Here is a 22,051-nt window from a genome sequence, read left to right on the forward strand (position 1 = left end):
TGTCTGAGTGAGTAGAGTTCAATGGCTGTTGATCTTGAATTTTAGCTGTGGTGGGGTTAATTTAATGCTAGTACACCCTCATGTGCAGTAAAACCTGTCTATAGCGGCCGCTCAAGGGAGACAAAAAAGTGGCTGTTATAGACAGGGGGCTGCCAAGACAGATTTTACTATACGTTTGTATTAATTTTCAATTTTCAGTATAAACAGGTGGTATTCGCTTTGCTCAGCTGAGTCGGTATATGATCATGGAAATGAGTGAAAATATTGTATGTGTGTATGTGTATATTTACATATTAATTCATGCGTTTACCTATTTCCTTAAAAGTATAACACAATATATGCAGGCACCAGGGGTATAAATATCTGCAAGTAGATTTTGTCGTGTCTGCCCCTACCATGTATACCTGTACAATCCTTCACCATATGTGGAGTGTAGTCATGTCCATCAATGCAAACAATCTTCCTGTACATTGTGTCCTTGTCAATTATTGTTTTATAGGGAGTAGTCTAGTAGGCGGTAAGAATTCTACTTTATCTAGTTTTATCCCAATACCTCGCAACAAAATACCCAAGAAAGCTCTGTTCTAATTTTTCTTGGAGTATCGGTACAAAGTTACTGAGGATCCCATCTATTCAGAATAGTATATGTTGATTGTGTATACTCCATCTGATTATATCACTTCAACCTTTGACCTCTAACCTTTGACATGCAGGAAGTGCTCCATCAGCATGAGGTCCACAGAATATCATTTATCTCCAGGGACCCGACAGACTTCAGGGCCTTTGGCTACGTGACAGGGGAGCAGGGCAACCACAAGTTTTATGGCATCAAGACAGAGAAACAGGTAGAGTGCACTGTTGCCATGGTGATTGGAAATGGAAGACTTTCACTGGGAAGGACTGTGGCCTGAGGCTCATGCCTTGCAAAGGAGTGTATTAATCAATTTTATGGAGCATCATTTGTATCATCCATACAGGTGGCAGATTTCTCAAGTTTGAAACAATATTGCATCTAAATCACTAGTTCATCTGTCATTTACACACACTTGATAAGCTGAAATGCAAAATTCTCCTACAAAAGTACGACAGAATAACTCCTTTGCTTGCATCTTTAATCTTGTTGCTCTAAACCCTAAAGATGCATGTGCGAATCATGACAAAGAAATGTAAACATTGAGGTGTGAGTTTGTTAATTTACAGATCAGCAGTTGCGATCTTAACAAATTTAATGTGTAGAGGGAGAAAAAGTGAAGAAACTCACTCTCGAACCTTTCACCCCTCTGAAAAATATCTTTCTTTCATTTAATGTAAACATTCGCAAGTCAGTACTTTAATACTCATCTCACAATACTTTTGTGTTGATGGAGTTTATCCACTCAAAATGCACAAGAAAGAAATTATGTGCTTTTGTTATAGCTGGTTGTCAATAAACATCTTTGTCAAAGGTTCAATGTTCAGTAGCAATTAACCTCATTTTCCATTTGTCATTATCCAGCAGACTTTGAAGTAGATATTCCAGCAATTGAGATTAAGCTTGTTTTAAGATAAAGGCTTATATGCCTTCAGCCATAAAAGTATTCTGTTTTAACAGGAAAACAGATATTAATGATATTTCCAACAGGAAATGGAAGTAGGTTTGTAGAGCTGTAATATGTATTTACAGCATGAATTCCAGATTAAATCATGAAATCCACAATACAGGTGAATTGTTGCTAAGTGTTGAAGTGATAGTTCTCCTAACTTTAAAGGACAAGTTCACCTTCATAGACATGTGGGTTGAGTGAATGCAGCAATATTAGTAGAACACGTCAATGAGAGTTTGAGGAAAATCGGACAATCCGTTCAAAAGTTATGAATTTTTGAAGTTTCTGCTCAGTCACGGCTGGATGAGAAGACTAGTATAGCTTGTGATGTCATATGAGTACAACTATATAAAGAAAGTATAAAGAAAATTCAAGATATTCCCACTTTTCTCACATAATAAAAGAACACTCTACTTCTCTCTTTCAGAAGTCAGGGGGAATAATATTACCCCTAACATAAGTCAGTAACAAGTCGAGGAAATGTGCACTTTATTCAAAAAGTCAAGTTTTGTGAAATTATCTTTTTATTTTCCTTATATTGTTGTACGCATGTGACATCATACACTGTAGTAGTCTTCTCCTCCAGCAGTGATTGTACAGATATTTTAAAAATTCATAACTTTTGAACGGATTGTCAGATTTTCCCCAAACTTTCACTGATGTGTTCTACTAACATTGTTGCCTTCATTCAATCCACATGTATATGAAGGTGAACTTGTCCTTTAAGTTGTCAACTATCAAGAATTTTAAAACAAGCTTGAAACGCAAGCCTGCTTTGAACCAAGATGTTCAGCTTCTAGTCCCCAAAGTGAAGTCATAGTCCAGTGGTTATTGTTTGTTCAGCATATGTACTAAAAGATAATGAAAGGAGTTAGTATAAATGATATTTTGTTAGATGATACCTGTAAATGTTCTCCCTAGGCCGATGCCCTAGTCCTGACCCTGAAAGACCTATTTGAGGTGGTCCTAGACCTGAAGAAGCAGCAGATTGCAGCACAGAAGAAGCAGGAGGAGATCACGGGACAGTCCTCCACACCCGCAACAGAGGCAGAACCAAAGCAGATAGCCTCCTTCAAGGTCAGTGTTGGTTCCTCCTCCTCCTCTTCCTCCTTCTCCCCCTCCTCCTCTTTCTCCTCTTTCTCCTCCCCCTCCTCTTCCTCCTCCTCCTCCTCTTCCTCCTCCTCCTCCTCTTCCTCCTCCTCCTCTTCCTCTTCCTCATTCATCCCCCTCTCCCTCCTCCTCCTCCTCTTCCTGCTTCCTCCTCCTCCTCATCCTCCTCTTCCTCGTTCCTCCTCCTCTTCCTCCTCCTCCTCCTCTTCTTCTTCATCTTCTTCTTTTTCTTCCCCGTCTTCCTCCTCCATCTTCTCTTTTATCTTCTATATCTCTTCAACCCCTTCTCTTTCATCCTTCACTTCACCAGTTTCTTTCCTTCGTACACCTCATCTTCTCATTATTCTTCCTCATCTTTTTGTTCTTCACCTTTTTCCTTCCCTTCCTCCCTCTCCATTCCTCCTACTACTCAGTAGTCTTCCCCTAATGCAGGATATATCCTTTAGTATTGTGTACTCTAAACACCAGGGCCCCATTTCATAAAAAGTTGATATGATAGCACCTCTTGCTGGAATGGCAGTTGTCATGGTAATGACACAAATCCAGAATCCTGATTGGCTGTTGCTATTGGAAGTTGCCATTCCAGCAAGAGTTGCTATCCTAACATCTTTTATGAAATGGGGCCTAGGTCAAAACAGCATTGAATGTAACACATATATACACCAGTACCCATATGGGATGCAGTTCGTAAGGTGGAGTCATTAAAGGGAACGCAAACCCAAAGAGCAATGTGGATTGAGTGGAAGCAGTAACATTAGTAGAACACATGAGTGAAAGTTTGAGGAAAATCCGGCAATCGATGCAAAAGTTACGAATTTTTAAAGTGTTGGTCTTGGAACTGCTGGGTAAGGAGACTACTAGAGGTTATGACGTATGAGTGGACAACAATATAAAGAAAATATAAAGGGAATTCAACAAAAATTCATTTTCCATGAAAATTACACATTAAATCAACTTGATACTAGCATAATGTTAGGGGTAGCACGTATTCCCCCTGCTTTCTGAAAGCGGTTAGTCAAGTACTCTTTCATTTTGCTAGAAAAGTGAATTTTTGTGGAATTCCTTTTATATTTTCTTATATATTGTTGTCCACTCATACATCATAACCTCTAGTAGTCTCCTCGTCCAGCGGTTCCAACACAACTTTAAAAATTCATAACTTTCGCATTGATTGTCCAATTTTCCTCAAACTTTCACTGATGTGTTCTACTAATGTTAATACTTTTGCTCAATCCACATTGCTCTTTGGGTTTGCGTTCCCTTTAATGCCGGTAGAGGCAGAGGTGGAGTTACTGGAGTTTTGCATTGGTTGGCTTTGTGTAATGTCAGTTTATCTTTGCGAGATAGGAATCTTAATCCTCTTAGCGCTGGGTACATTCGGTATCTCTATCTCCAAATTGTAGCTTCCAGGTTGTTACACATTTTTTTCTGCCATGGGATATTGTTGATGGGGAGTTTGGAACCAGAAGCAGGTAATGCAAACAATAAGTAAATATTGAATATCCATTTATCTATCATGTGGTATAAACCACTGCGTCTATTGTGTTGCCAATTTTACGAGTGTCTTTCCTCTGTTGGCTATGGGAAGTAAACATGCATGATAAGCTGTCATGGCTTGAGTATGATTATTAAAAAGTTGGGTCAAAGTTCTGAAGAGGTTGTTTGTGGAAACAAAGTCATTTAAGTGTTTACCAACTGGTGGCTCTCCTGCTCCAAAGAATTGAGAGTGTAATAAACAGCAGCCTAGTTTCTATTTATATTGCAGTGAGTATTGCAGAGTTTAAAGGGATTGTATAGACTTGATAGAGACCTAACGTTGGGTTAATAAAATTTTTTTGGTGAGATAATGAAAAACCTCGTATGAAAATATGAAAGAGATTGTAAATTTTTCCAGAAGGATTCAATGTCTATTTGATGAAACTTGGTCTTGAAATAGCTGACATATAAAAAAAAAGCAATCCTAATAGTATTGACAGACCAAGACTTTAATTAGGATCTTTTTGTTTTACCTTGTGTTTAAATATCTCAGTCATTTCAAAACCAATTTTCTGCAAATAAACTTTTGATTCGTGTAGAATTGTATGCTCTTTAACATTTCATAGAGTGATTTCTAAGTATTTTGTGAAACGTTACAAGCTTAATCCTCATCTCAACCAGTACTGTAGAGTCCCTTTAAAATGACAGGACAAAATAAAGTAGAGGTGTATGTTGTAAAAAGATTTGACAGATGTTAACATGGATTGTTTGTGAACATGCTGATATATGTTGATGTGGAGTTTGAATTTAAACTAATCAGTTTGTATTCCTCTTTTCCCGCTTTGATATCCATATCCTATGAATGTTTAACTTGTCAGTGCTGCATTCACATTTTTTGGCAGGTTACAAATGTAGTGGATATGTTGCATGTACGTGTAGTTGATGTACATTTGTAGTGCCAGTTAGTACAGACATTGGGTTATCAAAGAAATGTTTGTTTTGTGGTTTGGCGCCAGAGGGCTATTAAAGATCATTACTCTATGTGAATTGATTGATTTGAGGGACATTTATCATGAAGTTTTTACAAAGCATAGAAAGTCTACCTAATAGAGACCTCATATGAAATATAAACCATATATGCATAAAAAGATCACCATGATAATTCATGCAGAATGTGAACGCACCCTGAATTTGAGGGAAGAACATCTCTGCTCTTTGAATTTTGACCTGAGATGTTTATCGAACGGCTTTGTCAGCTTGAGAGATCACTCCTTGTGCGAGGCGTATGATGATAGTGTTGGTCCACGTTGACCCAATCTTCTCCAAATAAAACAGAAGTTTACAATGCCTTGATTACAAAGATACGGGTCTTGAGCCTGAAGTCCAACGCGTTTGATGTTTTAGGGTTCAATATTCAATGTCCAAATTACATTGTGTACAACACGCATCTTCATGGGATTGCCTTGGCAAATGATTGTAATGGCAACATTATGATATAAAATCCTAATTGAAGATTAAATAACTGACTGCTAGAACCACAAATTTACTTGACTGTGTGTGAAATGGTGTAATATATGAGTATATCATTCAGCTATATCATAGTTTGGGTTTTCATCCATTGTTACATTGTATGTGTCATATAGTACAATGTATTTGGCAAGTCAAATTTTTAGCAGATCGGGACTTCCCAACAATATCTTAAGTGGCTGAAGTCACAATTGTGGAGTTTAGTAATGAACAGAGAAATGTATGCCTGCACATTGCTATCATGTCGGAATCAGAGATGATAGTTCTGCATTTTGTTGAATTTGTACGTACTAGTATGTAGTAAGCACTCAACTCACGATATTTGCAAATATAAAGAACCCAGTGAAGTATATGGCAGATACATTAAACATGACTTTAATTTTGTGCTGCTTTGTGGTGTCTTCAAATGGGATTGATACCAACTCACGGCTTGTAGAACTCATAGCCAACACAGTTGTGATCAATGAAAGAGACAATAATGCATCTTCTGCCTGTCAAAACAATGAAGCATGTAAAGAACTACTTGCTGCTACTTTACTTTTTTTTCTTTGATTATGACCTCAGTGTTTGTGATAGTGAAGATCACCCACAAGTGATGACTTGAGTTGAAAAGGTCAAACATGCACTGTTTTTTTTTTTGTCAGGCTTCTTTAACCCTTGCCACTTTTTCAAACAGGAAAGTGGAGGACTGTATTATTGTTATTATTATTATTATTTTTTTTTTTTTGGGGGGGGGGTCTTTTGGTTACAGCATACTATCTAGACTGTAAGAGGACACAAGTTCATTGTTTCTTAAAGTAATGATTCATCAAATCAATTAATCACATTGAAGATTAAAAGTCATTTTTTAAAACAATTGTTAACTGTAGACTTTCTAACCGGGAAATCTTAATTTCATTAAAGCAGTTCAAGTCTTTTCATTCATTTTCATTTCCTTAAAGATGCCATAATTGTGACACATGCTTGGTCTGCAGTTGTAAATTTGGGTAAATGGAAGGTATTGTCTCAGGATGGCAGCTAAAAGTTAACTTTCTAAACTTGATCTCCCCAACTTTCAGAACCCCCCTCCGGCTGAGAATGGTACAACCCAAGAGGAGAGTGAACCCACGTATGCCCAGGTCAACAAACCCAAACTGACTGAGCTGGCAGCACACCTCAATGAGCAGACGACGCCAGGGGGGCTCTTGGATCTGGAGAAGGAAGTGGCAAATCTACAGATGGTGAGCAAGGAATGATGGGAAGGTTGTGAGTGGAGAATGTTCCCCTCCCCCCCCCCCCCCCCCCCCAAAGAAAAAAGGGGGGAATTAAGTTAGAGAAAATTTTGATGCTTGAATCTGCTGTTTTCTTTTTTCATTTCAGTCATTATTATTCATGATAAAAAAGAATGATATGTATGATATGAATTCGAACATTGAAGACTATCACATTTCAAAGAACAGAACACATTGCTGGACCTGTTGGATACGAGAAGAAAGTACACACCCTTGTGCTTGTGAGTTAGGAATGATTGGAGTTTAATAGTGAGTGCATATTTGAGAGGAAATGAGTTGGATGTCATTTCAAGGAAAGTGGAAAGGTAGAAATTGATTCCATTGGACATGAAATTTCTTGTACTTTATGAGATTCGTCTTCTATCCTTTAACCCGTTGAGGACGATTCCTGAGTATAGTCAGGCTGATGTCTATGGGAAATGTTAGTTCACTGTTATGGCAAAATCAGTCCGTCCTCAATGGGTTAAAGACAGGCAAGTGATACCCAATGATGTAAAGAAAAAAAGCGGAAATAAACAAAGAACAAGATTCCTCAATTGACATGATTGAGATTGCTTGTCAGTTTCATTTAGGAGACTGGTGATGGGGTTGTGGATATTTTTCTCATTTGGACTGTCTAAAGCCAACGGGAAGAGAGAAACAATGGGAGATTGCAGATAGATTTTAATAAAAACTTGCCTTTCTTCACAATGTGCAGCTGGAAGTGCAGTACTTTTTCAAATAAGATTTCATTTTCACTGAATGGTTGAGAGGAGATGGTACACTTGTGCCATCGTATAGGTGATCAGTGAAATGTTTTGAAAGGTCCATGTATTTCGTGCTAAATCCTTGATGATGTACCTCACAGTACAGGGGAGATTGACCATTTACCGGGTAATTCTGTACTAACTGTTGACTCTGGTTAACATTTTTCAAAGGCTTTTACATGAGGTTTTGAAATGATTTTAAGTTCTACAATTGCACAAACATGTACATGTGCTTCTAGCAACCAAATTATTGATGCACTACAGGAATGCACCTATGCACTTGTCTGTACTGTGGCAAATAATAAAGAGAGATAGATAGAATTAGAAAGAGGGAATTCACTCAATGCAGAGAGGGATGTCAAGAGAAAAGCGCCCTCTTTGACCAACTACTGAAGTCTTCATGGTTGGCTCTGTGTGAGAAGTGTGTGCATTCAGTGTTCAACAGACTGTCAATATTCTCAAAATGGAAGAGGATGGAATTATTTCTTTTCACTTATTTGACAAGAAGCACCTGTTTGTAGTTCCTTGTGACGTGTTACATTGATGCTTGAACCAATAGAGCTAAATCTAAATTAACACAGAAAAATAATTCACACAGATTTAAATAGTGTCCACTCATTCCAAGGTTATGTGTACCCGTGTCCTTGGTGAGAAAGAAGGTTAATGGGTTTGGGGTAGATAGATCTATAGATAGATAGATAGATAGATAGATAGATAGATAGATAGATAGATAGATAGATAGATAGATAGATAGATAGATAGATAGATAGATCGATCATAGATAGATAGATAGATAGACAGGTAGATGTAGATAGATAGATAGATAGATACATGTAGATAAATAAATAGACAAATAGTTGCGTTGGTGGATACAGTAATGCTTGGTGTTGAAATGGAGAGATAGATGGATAGATAGATGGATAGGTTGGATGTATGGATAGATAGGAATATGGATGGAAATATTGAGGTACATAGAAGAATTTATGGCGAGATAAATAGATTGATCGGTTGGTAGGTATGCAGGCAGGTTGGTGGCAGGTAGATACAGGTGAAGGCATATGGATAGGTAGATGATTAAAGACAGAGAAAACTAGTTAGAAAGAAAAATAGTGTGTGAGAGAAGAGTATAAAAGGGATAGAAGGAAAAGAGGATAGAAAGAAAGCAGAAGGTAACGTTACATAAACATAATTTTCATGATCGCAGTAATGACTTTCCACTGATTACAGCCTGTCAATTTCTGCTACCACCTCGATTCAAATGAAAGGTTTCAGCTGTCAAAAGATTTTCATTACCGCAGAGTACTTCTTCTCTGATACTCTTCTTTATATGTCACCAATATACCAGTGCCCCATCTTGTAAAGAGTTTTGCAATCACTGCAAGGTATGATGATTATGGTTACCATGGTGACAACTGACATACTTACACTACATCAGTTAATGCTCAGGTGCTACCACGGTAACTGAAGTTACTATATGAGCTGTCACTGTTAAATGCTTTAGAAATGGAACCTGGGTCCTAAAAAAAAAACTGAAGCTGTTTTCAACTTCAGCCTTGTGATTCCACGGCAGTGAAATTGTAGAGCAACAGCAGACGTAGAAGGGGAATAATTGGATAGATGACCCAAGAGATACCCAGGGGACCTGAGAATGACGCAATGAAGATAAGAGAGGCCAGTGATCATGGAGAGAAAATTGTAGAAGAGAGAAGTTGAGATGAGTCTTTAGGTGATGTCATGGGTGAGTCATGGCGATGAGTGGTAGAATGACTCGACTTTGAATGAGGAGAGGGGGAGAGACTCCAGGGCAAAGTGAGAGAAATTGATTTTGCAGTCCTTCTTGTACTTTCATTCGATTCTCCTGTGAGAGGAGGAAAATTGTGTGGACCGATACAGAGTGAAGGAAGGAGAAGAAGGATCGATGTATTCCAAAAGGATTTTTGGTACACTTGCACTGATGAAAAAATGGCAAATGCTATCGAGGAGCTTGTGCATGTTTTGATAGCGTCAAAGTGAAAAGAGGTGGAGAGAGAGAGGCTGGATGTAAGACTACAAATAATGAAAAGAAACTGGCATTCTTTTGTCAGTGAATGAACTAGGAGAAGCAATTTTAATATATTGTGAGATACATTGTATACTGTGAAACCAGAAATTTTTGGGCGAATTTGGATTTTGCAAATTTCGTACGAGCAAAGATTCGCGAAATTAAAATGCATGCAAAAGTTCTTGTCTACACTAATAGTGTAGGCAAGAACTTTCGCGTGCATTAATGTGTTGGATGCCAGTGGCAATTTGCAAAAATTTCATGCCGCATAAAAGGCTGTCGGCTCCGATTTGAGAAAATGTCATGCTGCAAATATTTCTCGCTTTACAGTATGAAAAACAGAATCATGAAGTGAAGAAGGAAAGAAGGACATTAGAAATGACAAGCAACTGAAAGATAGTGAGAGAAGGCATCTAGGATAGTGTTTCTGTTTGGATATCAATATGGACAGTAAGATGAAGGTCAGAAATAAAAGATGTTCAGATGAGACATGAAACTCACCAATGGAAGGAAGGCAAGAAGTAGGCTAATGCATTAAAGGGACTGTACAGTACTGGCTGAGGTGAGGATTCAGCTTGTAACGTTTTGCAAGATATTTAGAAACCACTCTATGAAATGTTAAAGAGCATACAATTCTAAGGGGGGAATCCAAAGTTTGTTTGATGAAAATCGGTTTTGAAATGACTGAGATATCAAAAAACAGGGTAAAACAAAGAGATCCTAATAAAAGTCGTGGCCTGTCAATTTTATTAGGATCACTTTTTGGGATATCTCAGCCATATCATGACCAATTTTCATCAAAGTTGAATCCTTCTTGGCATTACATGCTCTTCCATAATTCCTAAGAGATTTCTCATTATCTCACCAAAAAATGTTATAAACTGGAGGTTAGGTCTCAACCAAAACAGCGATCTCTTGAAGAGGAGAGAGAAAAGAAAAGGTAGATGAGACAAGAATCAGGGAATAGTGGAAAGAAAGAACATGGATGAAGGACAATAGAACAATTCAAGGGAAGAAAGAACGAGACAGGAGACAAACAGAGAAAGAAAGCAAGATTGTGTGGGTCGAGGGAACATTCGCGGAAGTTGCAAGTTTCAGTCATGGGAGGAAATTGGTCATCTTACGTCACTCGTCTCAGGAGGGATGTGAGGATAATCGTCTCTGAGATGGAGCCAAAACACCTTAAAGGTGTTCATCGCAACCCTGTCCCGCTGTGGCAGCTACTCTCATCGTATTGGAGCAGATAATCCAGCCGGGCTGTCTGGGGAAGCTGCGAGATCTGTGCGGATGTAATAGTTTTGGAATGATTAATTTTGGGTGTTACAATCGGCATCACAGGAAATACATCGTATTGGCCTGAACCATTTGAAGTACTAATTGACTGCCTTTGTTATATCAAAATAGTATACCACCTATATTATGTAGTTGTTCAAATACTTCTATTTATGATTGTATGTATTTGCTTCAACTAGGGTTTATCATGTTTTGAGTATATCAGCAAGAAATATTTCATGCTCAGGAAACTGGTCTGAATGACTTGAATGAATGATGTGGAAACTGTAAATGGAGAGTGCATTTTTAAAACTTGAGTAACCAGTTGGTGCTTGAGACTTCATTGTTATATGGTGAATGTAGCATTGTACACATCCTTAATGTGACAATTATGCTGCATAGTACACCCAGGGCAATAAAACATAGTTCTCCTTCTTTTTAACCCAATTCGTACAGTAACCTGGTGGCCTGTGTATTAAGTCTATGGGGGTTTCAAAATTCAGTATGGAATGGGTTGAATATATTATAAGCAGCTTTGCACCAGATGATCTTGTATGATTAACTTGCACTGTCATATGTCACTTTTTCCTTCCTTGCCAACATGTCATCGGTGTGCTTTTTTTCTACACTAACATGATATGATGCTGGCACAAATTTAATTTCTCCCCAGCAAGCCCCCAAGGTGTCATCTGCTGCTAGCGAGAGCAGTGCTGGTTACCATGGAAACTGGCATGAATGTTGTAACATTTTGTGATAGTTGGCAGCTTCAACAGTATAGAAAAAAAGAAAGGGTGAACTGAGAATACTTTTACATTGTAGTAGAGACATTGAGAAAACAGAAAGAGATAGAGAAAGAAGATGAAACAAGAAAGAAAAGTAGAAGAGATAAAGGGCAGTAGACAGAAATTTACAGATCTATGCAAACTGTGTCTTGGTAGGTGAGTTTGATACCTGGTACAGGTGATGAATGCATGATGTCACATTGGAAGGCATGTAGATAATTATGTTATGTGCATGTGTGTGTGTGTGTGTGTGAATGTGGGATTTAAATGTTTTGTTTGCTATCAATCTGACTCAGAGATCTCGGTGAGATCATCACATCATCAGCCTCTGCTGCTTTTCTGAAAGACAAACAAGCACACACACCAGGTCACGACATAAGCAGTGGCCCTGGCCCACTTAGAGTTGTTGTCGGGCCACCAAATTTCCAAAACAAAGGCTATCTTTTGATGACCCACTCAGGCATGTAACATTCAAAATTAAATTTCATATTTCCTTTTATTTCAGGCCACCACATTTCTTTTTCTGACCACCAAAATATCATATTCAAAGATTTTAGTACCCTGAAAGGGCCCCTAGAGAAAAAGTTAGTGTTGAGCCCACACAAACACACACACATACATAGAGAACAAACAAGCAGAGCAAAAACAGTTGAGCCCATTAGTGCAGACTGATTACCCCCATCAGACAGTGTGGTGTCGTCTTCGTAGCGACAAGCGACCAGCCCTCCAATATGGATGATTTCCTCTAGAGCGGCTCTTGTTTCAGTCTCTTGGCTGCCAGCTGATGCCATCTTGTAACTTTATCACACCTGTTGGATTTTTTTTTTTTTTTTTTTTTGGGGGGGGGGGGGGTGTGTTCGCTCAGACGCAATGTGCAAGTTTTGTGGAAGTGTCTGATTAAAGCCTTTATAGCTTTTTACCTGTACGCTATCACTGATAGAGATGTAGAGAGTTTGTGTAATGTCTGTGTCAGATCTTGTGTAGAGTGGGGAAACCCATCCCTAAATACGTTGCAACATTTTCCTTGTAATTTGTGGCAATCACAAAGAAGAAATCACTTCGTATCAAAGTTAGTCAGGACAAGGGGTTCAAAGAAAAGCTACCCTTATCTAAAGTAAGAATGATATTGTTAATATACTGTTTGTGTGTGAGTGCTAAGAGTAATCTTTAAATCATAGTATAAGTGTATATTGTTCTCCATAGCCCTTTCCTTTTAAATTCTATTCAGTTCAATTTGCTTCCTTTTCATAACTTTTGAGAAGATATCACATTTTTTGAGATTTTTTCAAGCGTTTTCTTTTGTTTCATTCTTATCTTTCAAAGCGGACAGTAGGAAATTGCTTGGATGATCATTCAGAACAAATTTCCATGGTCCTTTGGAGCAGGTATTACCATTAGAAACTTAAGAATAGCAGACTCTTTGAGAGAAAGTTGTAATGAATCATGGTTACCATTTCATTTTAATCAAAAGTAATTAAAAGTAATTGGCAGTAAAAGTCTTGTGTATGATAGACAAACATCATTATTTTGGTAAGCAGGGATGTCATCTCCCAGCCTGTTGTGTGGCAAATGAGGGAAGTTCAGTGTGCATCCAAACTGTGGCCTGCCATGAAGGTGCTGTACGGAGAGTCTAACCCACACAGTAAGACAGACTCATGTCAAGACCCAAGGCTGTTCATGTTCCAGCGAAAATCACCCCCATCTCTGCAATCAGTTGACTTTCTTGAGAATTTTCTGAGGCACCTCTTTAGAGGCCCTGCCTCTGATTTCATGCAGTTAGTGATGACAGGCCATGTGATTTTTTTTCACCCTTTCATTCAAGGCCAGAATGCAGTCATCCCTACTTGAGCAACATCTAGATGTTCTCAATAGACTTGGTCCCCAATGCCCCTCCTGATAATATCTCCCTAGCAAACAAATACTCATGATGTTTCAACTTCAAGGTCCGTTTGTTTTCTCTCATGAAGAAGGAAGAATATTCTCTATCAAATGTAATCCTGTAAACAAGAAATTTTTGCATGCATGAAACTTTCAAAAAATTTGTGAGAAGCCAAGATTTGTGAAAGTAAAATGCATGCAGAAAGTTTTTGTCTACACAAGGCATTGAATGCCAGTGGCAGTTTGTGAAAGTTTCATGCCATAAAAAAATGATGTAGCCTGCAATTCACAAAAGTTGCAAATGTATACTGTAAAACGAGGAATGTTCGCGTGCATTTTAATTTCGCGAATTTCGCGAGCGCCAACATTCGCAAAATCAAAATGCATGTGAAAATTCTTGCCTACATAATAAGCATTGGACGAGAGTGGCAAGTCGCAAAAATTTCATGACGCGAGAAAGGACATCAGCCCAAATTCGTGAAATTTTCGTGCTGCGCATTCATCGTGTTTTACAGTATGGTTTTACAGTATCATCTATGTGTGCCGAGAAGTCTTTCTTTGTAAAGATAGCTGGGTGACGCCTCAGATACTTAAAATGATGACAAAATAGTGTTAACCCGTTGAAGACGGACTGATTTTGCTACAACACGCATTTCTCTAGACACCTACCCGAGTATACTCGGGACTCGTCCTCAACGGGTTAAGTGCCTAACCTGTATGCAGGCAAATCCCCCTCCCGCACCCCCACCCCCAATAATCGCTGAATCACCCACAACTGTCGTTTCTTTATATTTTGGGGGTGTGTATGTGTATTTGTATATCTGCATTGTATGTGTCTGACAGTATGTTTTATGTAATATATTTGTATGCATAGGATGTGCATATACACTGTATATGTACACGTACATATGTACAATATTTATGTGTGTTTATGTATATGTAGTATTAATGTGGCTGGCTGTTTGTAAAAGGTGTAAAATGCAGGTGTATAGATAGAATTTTTCTTTGTCTGGTTCATATTATCCTTGTGACACTCTTCTGTGAGAGTTACTCTCTTGAAAAAAGAAAAAATGGTCATTTAAAATCCAAATTCTTGCAAAATGGGAAAAAACTTACTGCTTATGCCAGCAAGTGATGGTGGCATGTAGTAAGAGCCTCAGGGTGCCAAAGAGTAGACCTAAATCTGTGAATCGCTTGAGCTAAAATCTCACTGTGATATTCTCATATCAGGTGTCATTTTGAGATACCGAGTTCTTCACTGCTTCTTCATAACTCATCTTTTCTTCCTCTTTTTTTTTGAGGGCTCCCCAAAATATCTATTACTTGCTAATGATGTGCTTTATAAAGGTGAAAGGTAATTAAAGGTAATTAGTAGATGCCAACTAATGATGAGCCTAAAGCTCTTCAAGGAACAAGTTGGTAAGTGTAGAAACAAATGCAATTATGTTTTAAAAGCAGCTTATATTGTATCTGTCAGGTTTACAAATATTTCATGATTTATGAAAAGAGAGTGTATTTCAAAAGTAGTGTAAAATTCTCAGAATAATAAGTAAATTTATCACATTTGGCAACAAGTGTCACCAGCCAAGAAATACATCAGCTCTCAACAGGATAAATAGTCTGGGTGCCAGAGGCTGAACCTTGTTTTACCGTCCACCCAATGTTTTTTGATGGTTTTACCCTATTTCGGGGGTGCTGAATCCGAATCTGGATGATGCAACTCTTGCATCCTCGAGGGTTTTGAGATATTCAAGATGGCCGCCAAAATGGCCGCCAAAACCGGAAATTCCCACGTTTTCCTTCTAAATGGTGAGATATTGAAAACAATTGATGGTTTTACCCTATTTCGAGGGTGCTGAATCCGAATCTTGATGATGCAACCCTTGCATCCTCGAGGATTTTGAGATATTCAAGATGGCCGCCAAAATGGCCGCCAAAACCGAAAATTCCCATGTATTTCCTTGTAAATGGTATGAAATTGAAAATAACTGATGATTCTACTCTATTTGGAAGATGCTGAATCCGAATCTGGATGATGCAACTCATATATCCATCAAGTTTTTTAGATATTCAAGATGGCCGCCAAAATGGCTGCCAATTAAAACCGGAAATTCCCACGTATTTCCTTCTAAATGGTGAGATATCGAAAAAAAAATTGATGGTTTTACCCTATTTCGAGGGTGCTGAATCCGAATCTGGATGATGCAACTCTTGCATCCATGAAGCTAAAATGGCCGTTAAAATTTGCCGCCCACAACGGAAGTTCCCATGTTTTTCCTTCTAAATGGTGACAATTTGAAAGCAATTGGTGGTTTTTATCTTATTTTGAGTGTGCTGAATCCGAAGCTCAGGATACAACTCTTGCATCCTTAGGGGTTTTAAGATGATAAAGATGGTCGGCAGAAATGACCGCCAAAAACGGAAATTCATATATAGACCCCCTATTTCCTTCTAAATGGTGTAAAATATGAAACAGTTGGTGGTTTTACACTATTTTGAGTTTGCTGAATTTGAAGCTCCAGGATACAGCTCTTGATTCCCTGAGGGTTTTGAGATAATAAAGATGGCGGCCAGAATGGCCCCTAAATGGCCGTCAAAAACGAAAATGTCCATGTAAGCCCTATATTACCTTCTAAATGGTGTAAAATTGAAAACAATTGGCGGTTTTACTCTATTTCGAGGGTGCTTAATCCGAACCTGGTTGATGCAACTTTCGTGTTCTTTTCTAAGGGTTTTGAGATGTCCAAGATGACCGCCAAAATAACTGTAAAAATGGGAAAATTTTAGACCCTATTCAGCACCCTCGAAACTTGGTTGCTGAAATTCGTCCATTCTTTAGGGTTTTTAGACGTTCAAGATGACAGCCAAAATAAGTGGCAGAAATTCCAATGTTAATATATTTTTTCTTAATGGCAAATATTTTAAAAATAAATCGATGGTCTTACCTTATTTCGAGGGTGCTGAAGGTCTTTGAAGGTTTTGGGACATCTATAAATGTCCTGCATGAACGGAAACTCCTTAACATTTGCTTATACTTAAATGGTGAAGTACTGTGCTCTAACGCTTTTTAGCAGTCCCCTCCATTTCCGACCTTTTCTTTGTTATGATTCAATCACATTTTGTCCATGTATTTCTTCAACTAAAGTATGTTTATTGATTCATGTAAACATATGACGTGTATCTAAATTTCATTTGGAAATGTAAAAGTTACATTGTACTTAATTTGTCTATACGCAATTGTCATATTATATGCTTTGGCCGGAAATGAAATAAAAATGCAATGAAATGAACGCGAAGCGGGGGATTAAAACCATGCAGGGTGAAAAGCAATAATTCGTATTCTTAAATTCAACTCAGTTGAGCGAATTTGTCAAATCAGCCAAAAGTTATTGACATCCAAAATGACTGTCACAATGGTATTGTAATATACTGAGATATTCCGATATGTCTCAAACGGAACTTTAACACGTACTGCAAAAACTGAAAAGGAAAAAAAAAGAAGTGATATTGACATCATACTGAAACGTACAAACACAAACATACAACTGAAAATTTCTTTATGCATAATTGTTATAAAGTAATGCTTGTGGTCGCCAATGATATGGCTCCACAGATTTGAAGTTAATCCTTTTCGGCTATCAATATAGTAAAATTAAATTATAGCATGTTGGTATTTGGTGTTGAGACTTGTCTTGTATTCTGACGAGTCTCGCCTCGTATTCTTGTGAAACTTGTCGCATATTCTGATTACGTCATTGGAAATGGTTGCATCCATGACCACTATAGTAGATATCAATAAGGGTAATTTCAAAAGCACTCTGCGCGATTATGATATTCGTAAGTACTGGATTATCAACTATTACCTTCCATGTTGTCGTTTTTTTTATTCAGTTTTTTGTTTTCACGGCGCGTTATCTGTGATATCATCCATATATACATATAATGTTACATCATATTTCCGAAAAAAATGAAGCATAACTATAAAAATGTCCCACTCGTGTCTTCAACAATGTCATTAAGACCACCAATATAAACCAAATAACCAATTTGAGTGTTCATGGATGAAGAGATTAAAACTATTCATGGATTACGACAGGTAATGTTGGGTAATTTCAGTACACTTCTCTACATCACTATCACAATATGATTTAGATGAAAATGTCTTGTCCATTGATTGTTAGTGTTCAAAACTTATCCATTATATGGAGAGGAAACAGTGTAATCTTGCAATTATTCAAAAGTATCTGTAGTCTTGAGAGGTTCATTGCTGGCACACTAAGTATCGTACAACTCAAAAGATATCAGGTATAGAGCTGGTTTCACTGTATATACAGCAAGTTCAAACTGTGCCATTGACGAAAACCTGAAATCTTTCAGTAAAAAAAAATAGAGTAAAACCATCAATTGTTATCAATTTCTCACCATTTATAAGAAGGAAATACATAAGAGTTTCCGTTTTGGCGGCCATTTCGGTGGCCATCTTGACTATCTCGAGGTGCATCATCCAGATTCGGATTCAGCACCCTCGAAATAGGGTAAAACCATCAATTGTTTTCTATTTCTCACCATTTAAAAGCTAATACATAGAATTTTAACTGGCGGCCATTTTGGCGGCCATATTGGCGGCCATCTTGAGTATCTCAATACCCTCAAGGATGCAAGGTTTGCATCATCCAGACTCGGATTCAGCACCCTAGAGATAGGGTAGAACCATCAATTGTTTTCAATTTCTCACCATTTAGAAGGAAATACATGGGAATTTCTGGTTTTAATTGGCGGCCATCTTGAATATTTCAAAAACTTCATGGATGCATGAGATGCATCATCCAGATTCGGATTCAGCACCTTCCAAATAGGGTAGGATCATCAATTATTTTCAATTTCACACCATTTAGAAGGAAATACGTGGGAATTTTCGGTTTTGGCGGCCATTTTGGCGGCCATCTTGAATATCTCAAAATCCTCAAGGATGCAAAAGTTGCATCATCCAGATTCGGATTCAGCACCCTCGAAATAGGGTAAAACCATCAATTGTTTTCAATTTATCACCATTTAGAAGGGAATACGTGGGAATTTCCAGTTCGGGCGGCCATTTTGGCGGCCGTCTTGAATATCTCAAAACCCTCAAGGATGCAAGAGTTGCATCATCCAGATTCGGATTCAGCACCCCCGAAATAGGGTAAAACCATCAAAAAACATTGGGTGGACGGTAAAGCAAGGTTAGGCCCAAAAAGTGGCTTTGGCACCCAGACTAAAATGCAAACAGCAAGCAGTACATTTGCAGGGTCTTATTGTCATGCATATCAGGAATGAAAAATGTACCAGGTTTTTGTGATGTACATATGTAGCTTGCCATGAATTATCTCCTTGATTTACAGACAGTACATGTGTATAAATTTGGAAGGATTTTTTTTTCTATTAACAAAAAGAAAAAAAAAAGTGAGGGTAGCCCTTTTGTATGACTTCTGGCGAAGTACCTTCTGGTCCTGTTTTTTTCATTTTTTGTTTGTGACTGGGACGTCAGTATCGATTTACAGAGAGGGAGTGTATATGCCAACCCACAAAATCCCAAGCTATGCCTAACCCTCTTCTACCCCCCCCCCCCTTAAGTATGTCCTGCTTTCGTCAGGTCTGAGGTGAAACAACATGACTAAACAACACACACAGGATGTAATATAGCTCTCTCCTTTTCCCTCACTTTCTCAACGAGCCACTCTAGCCAGCCAGCAGCCGCTCACCGATACAGTTGTTCTTTATAATGACTCTTCCCCCCCCCCCTTATTGGAGAGTTACCGTGCCACTTCCACGCTTTGCGACATGAAGCACAAAACCCTGCCAATCTGGAAGCTACGGTTCGATTACAGCCTTTGCAGTTGATGGGACAGGCTGCATTATGTGCTGGCACTCTTACCGTGTTTCGGAGAGCATGCATGTTTTTCGTGCCATTCTTATCACTGCTGTGACGCAATGGATTACGCGATTCCACCACATGCGTGACAATTGCCCCCAGCCATGACTCTTTCTTCACTACATTTGTTGACGCTTTCCCGGAAAGATTACATATTGCTGCCAAAGTGGCCTTGGCAGTGATTTCTGTTTTGATGTTGTCTTCACCGAGAATGTTAATATGATTGCATGGATCTGACTTTCGTACAGGTGCATGAAATCTCATGTTCAAGTGATTGAAGTTGTTCGCTGTTCAGTGTCTTACTCTGATGTCTTACGAAGAATTACTTGTTGCTAGGGGTCTTGCAGACGTTTAGTCATCAGTCCTCCCCGTCGTCCGATCAGAGCCGCTTTCCACCAAACTTTCTGGAGTTGCATTCTCTCTCCGGGGGACCGTCTGTGCCCAGTTTCTCCAGAGTTTAACATCCTTGGCAAGGATTCTCCCTCCAGAGCTATTTTTGTCTCAGATCGAGCTGCAGCCATCTTTGTAAAAAGAAAAGGGGGAAAAAAAGACTATCAGCTTGGATTTGCCAGCAGACAGAACACTTGTTGGATATGACGTGACGTCTTACGCTGTTGAGCTATCCAAAATTGTGTCAAGCAAGTTAGAGCAGCCAGACTGTAGTGTGAATTTGTGAAAAATATGGAGATACAAGCGTGTAGCTGTTGCTGCAATGTCCTATGAGTAGTTCAGGCTGAAATTTCATGGGGACATCATCCTGATTTGACAGAGGAGACAGAGTGGTATATAACATTGCATTGGAAATTAAAACATTTCTACTGGATCTATCAGGAATAACTACCATTGGATGCAACCTTATCAGGAAAAAAGATATGATAGAAATGTTCAAATACCAACTCATTATATGTTTATGAATCGACAAATACTTGGAATAATTTTCTGTTTGAAGTGTTTTGGAGAAGGATATATCCAGAAGAGGAATGAGTGTCAGTAATTTACACCGTTTCCTGGATATATGAGAACCTGTCCTCTGGAGATGGTTACCAGATCAGGAAGAGGGTATTGGTGTTGTCTCTTAAGCACAATTCAGGAAAAGCGTATCTTTACTGTGGTCCTGTATGTTTTCCATAATTCATGATTATTTGTGTTTGGCTAGTAAGGTTTAGCAAAAGTGTAGCACCTCATAGTGTAGCACCTCATTTCCTGGATACGGGCTCTGGCTACGATTTGCTGTACCTGAGTGATTTGGATGTGAACCGCTAAAGGGAGGCCCGACCTCTGTTGGTTGGACAGCTGTGATGAGAGAACAACAGTGGTGAAAGTGATCTACGTATGACAGCGATTGGAGGTGATGGTTTCATAGGCTGTGATGATCATTGCCTACTCCTCGGCTGATGTAGGCTTTAGAAGAGTGAGCTCAGAGACACAAAGTGACAAATCTATTCCTGCAGGGTGAGTCAATACGTAGCTCCGTGTCTCAGCTTCCCTCCCCAGACCACAAAGCCAGTGCATTCGACAGAGGTGTCAAACTGGGATGCAACGCGAGAGGAAATTCCAAGTGACTGCACTCAAAGTCGTATTGGTGTCAATTTCGTGGAGTGTCCGATGGTAAACTGCCGTTTGTTTGGCTTTCTCTCTCTCTTCCACTCAAGCACTCTCAGCAGGAAGGATACACTACGCAAGAGAGCGATGCCGGCCAGGGTCCATGTCAAGTTCATTGCGACTTTTGGTCCTCTTTTACCATTTGGAATCAATCTAGTTGTTGTCATACGATGCAACGAAGATGAGGAAGTGTTTTGACAAGTGAACAAAATCCTGGCAACCCAGGTCAAGGCACAGTTCAAAACACGCAGAGAACGTCTAGCATATAGCACATCATCTTCTAACTCCACTCCTTATATTTTTGGTGGTGATTTACAAAGGAATAAAATTGCCATGGCAACCAAGCTTCACAGGAGCTACCTCCCTCGCTCCCAGTCCATGAAGACCAGGAGGCCCGCCCCGGTCCTGGAGGCGATGGCTCGTAATGGTTCCGTCGGGGTCAGGAAGGGAGCGGGGTACACACCGAGGGTTAGGTTTCGCTCGTGCAGCCGAGAGCCAACGTTATCTCAGGACCAGCTGATAGAGCTGTGGAATCTAGGCAGGCTTCGGGAGGGCTTTGCCAGTAATATGTGGGCCTGGGTGGAGCACTTGTTGAGGGTCCACCACCTGCACTGCAAGGTAACATTAGCTCCAGAGCTTGAGGTCATTAACTACCGTATGTTTTTAAGATGTGGTAGTGTATTGGTTTTGGTCATTAAAATGTAGGTCATAGGCCGAGAGTTCACCTCAAGGCTTCATCCTCAGCTGTCTTTATTTCTCAGCTAAGTGAACTGGTTGGTACATGAACAGATACCTGGGGCATTTATACTATCACTGAATAACCATATTTTTTGCACATTCCAGTTTTCATCAGAA

The 22,051-nt window shown here is 39.0% G+C and overlaps 1 protein-coding gene across 1 annotated transcript in view; it reads left to right on the forward strand.

Annotated features, from left to right (window-relative positions):
• The window catches only part of LOC139728119 (uncharacterized), an 88,329-nt gene that overhangs the window by 33,526 nt on the left and 32,752 nt on the right, over positions 1-22,051 (forward strand). Inside the window, exons 5-7 of the mRNA XM_071639078.1 lie at positions 714-845; positions 2,505-2,660; positions 6,755-6,916. Coding sequence (XP_071495179.1) covers positions 714-845; positions 2,505-2,660; positions 6,755-6,916 — 450 coding nt within the window. The remainder of the gene's footprint in view (positions 1-713; positions 846-2,504; positions 2,661-6,754; positions 6,917-22,051) is intronic.

Source organism: Diadema antillarum, unplaced genomic scaffold (genome assembly GCF_040938485.1).
Source record: "Diadema antillarum isolate AM-2024a unplaced genomic scaffold, OU_Dant_1.0 seq00000166_RagTag, whole genome shotgun sequence".
Taxonomy (NCBI): domain Eukaryota; kingdom Metazoa; phylum Echinodermata; class Echinoidea; order Diadematoida; family Diadematidae; genus Diadema; species Diadema antillarum.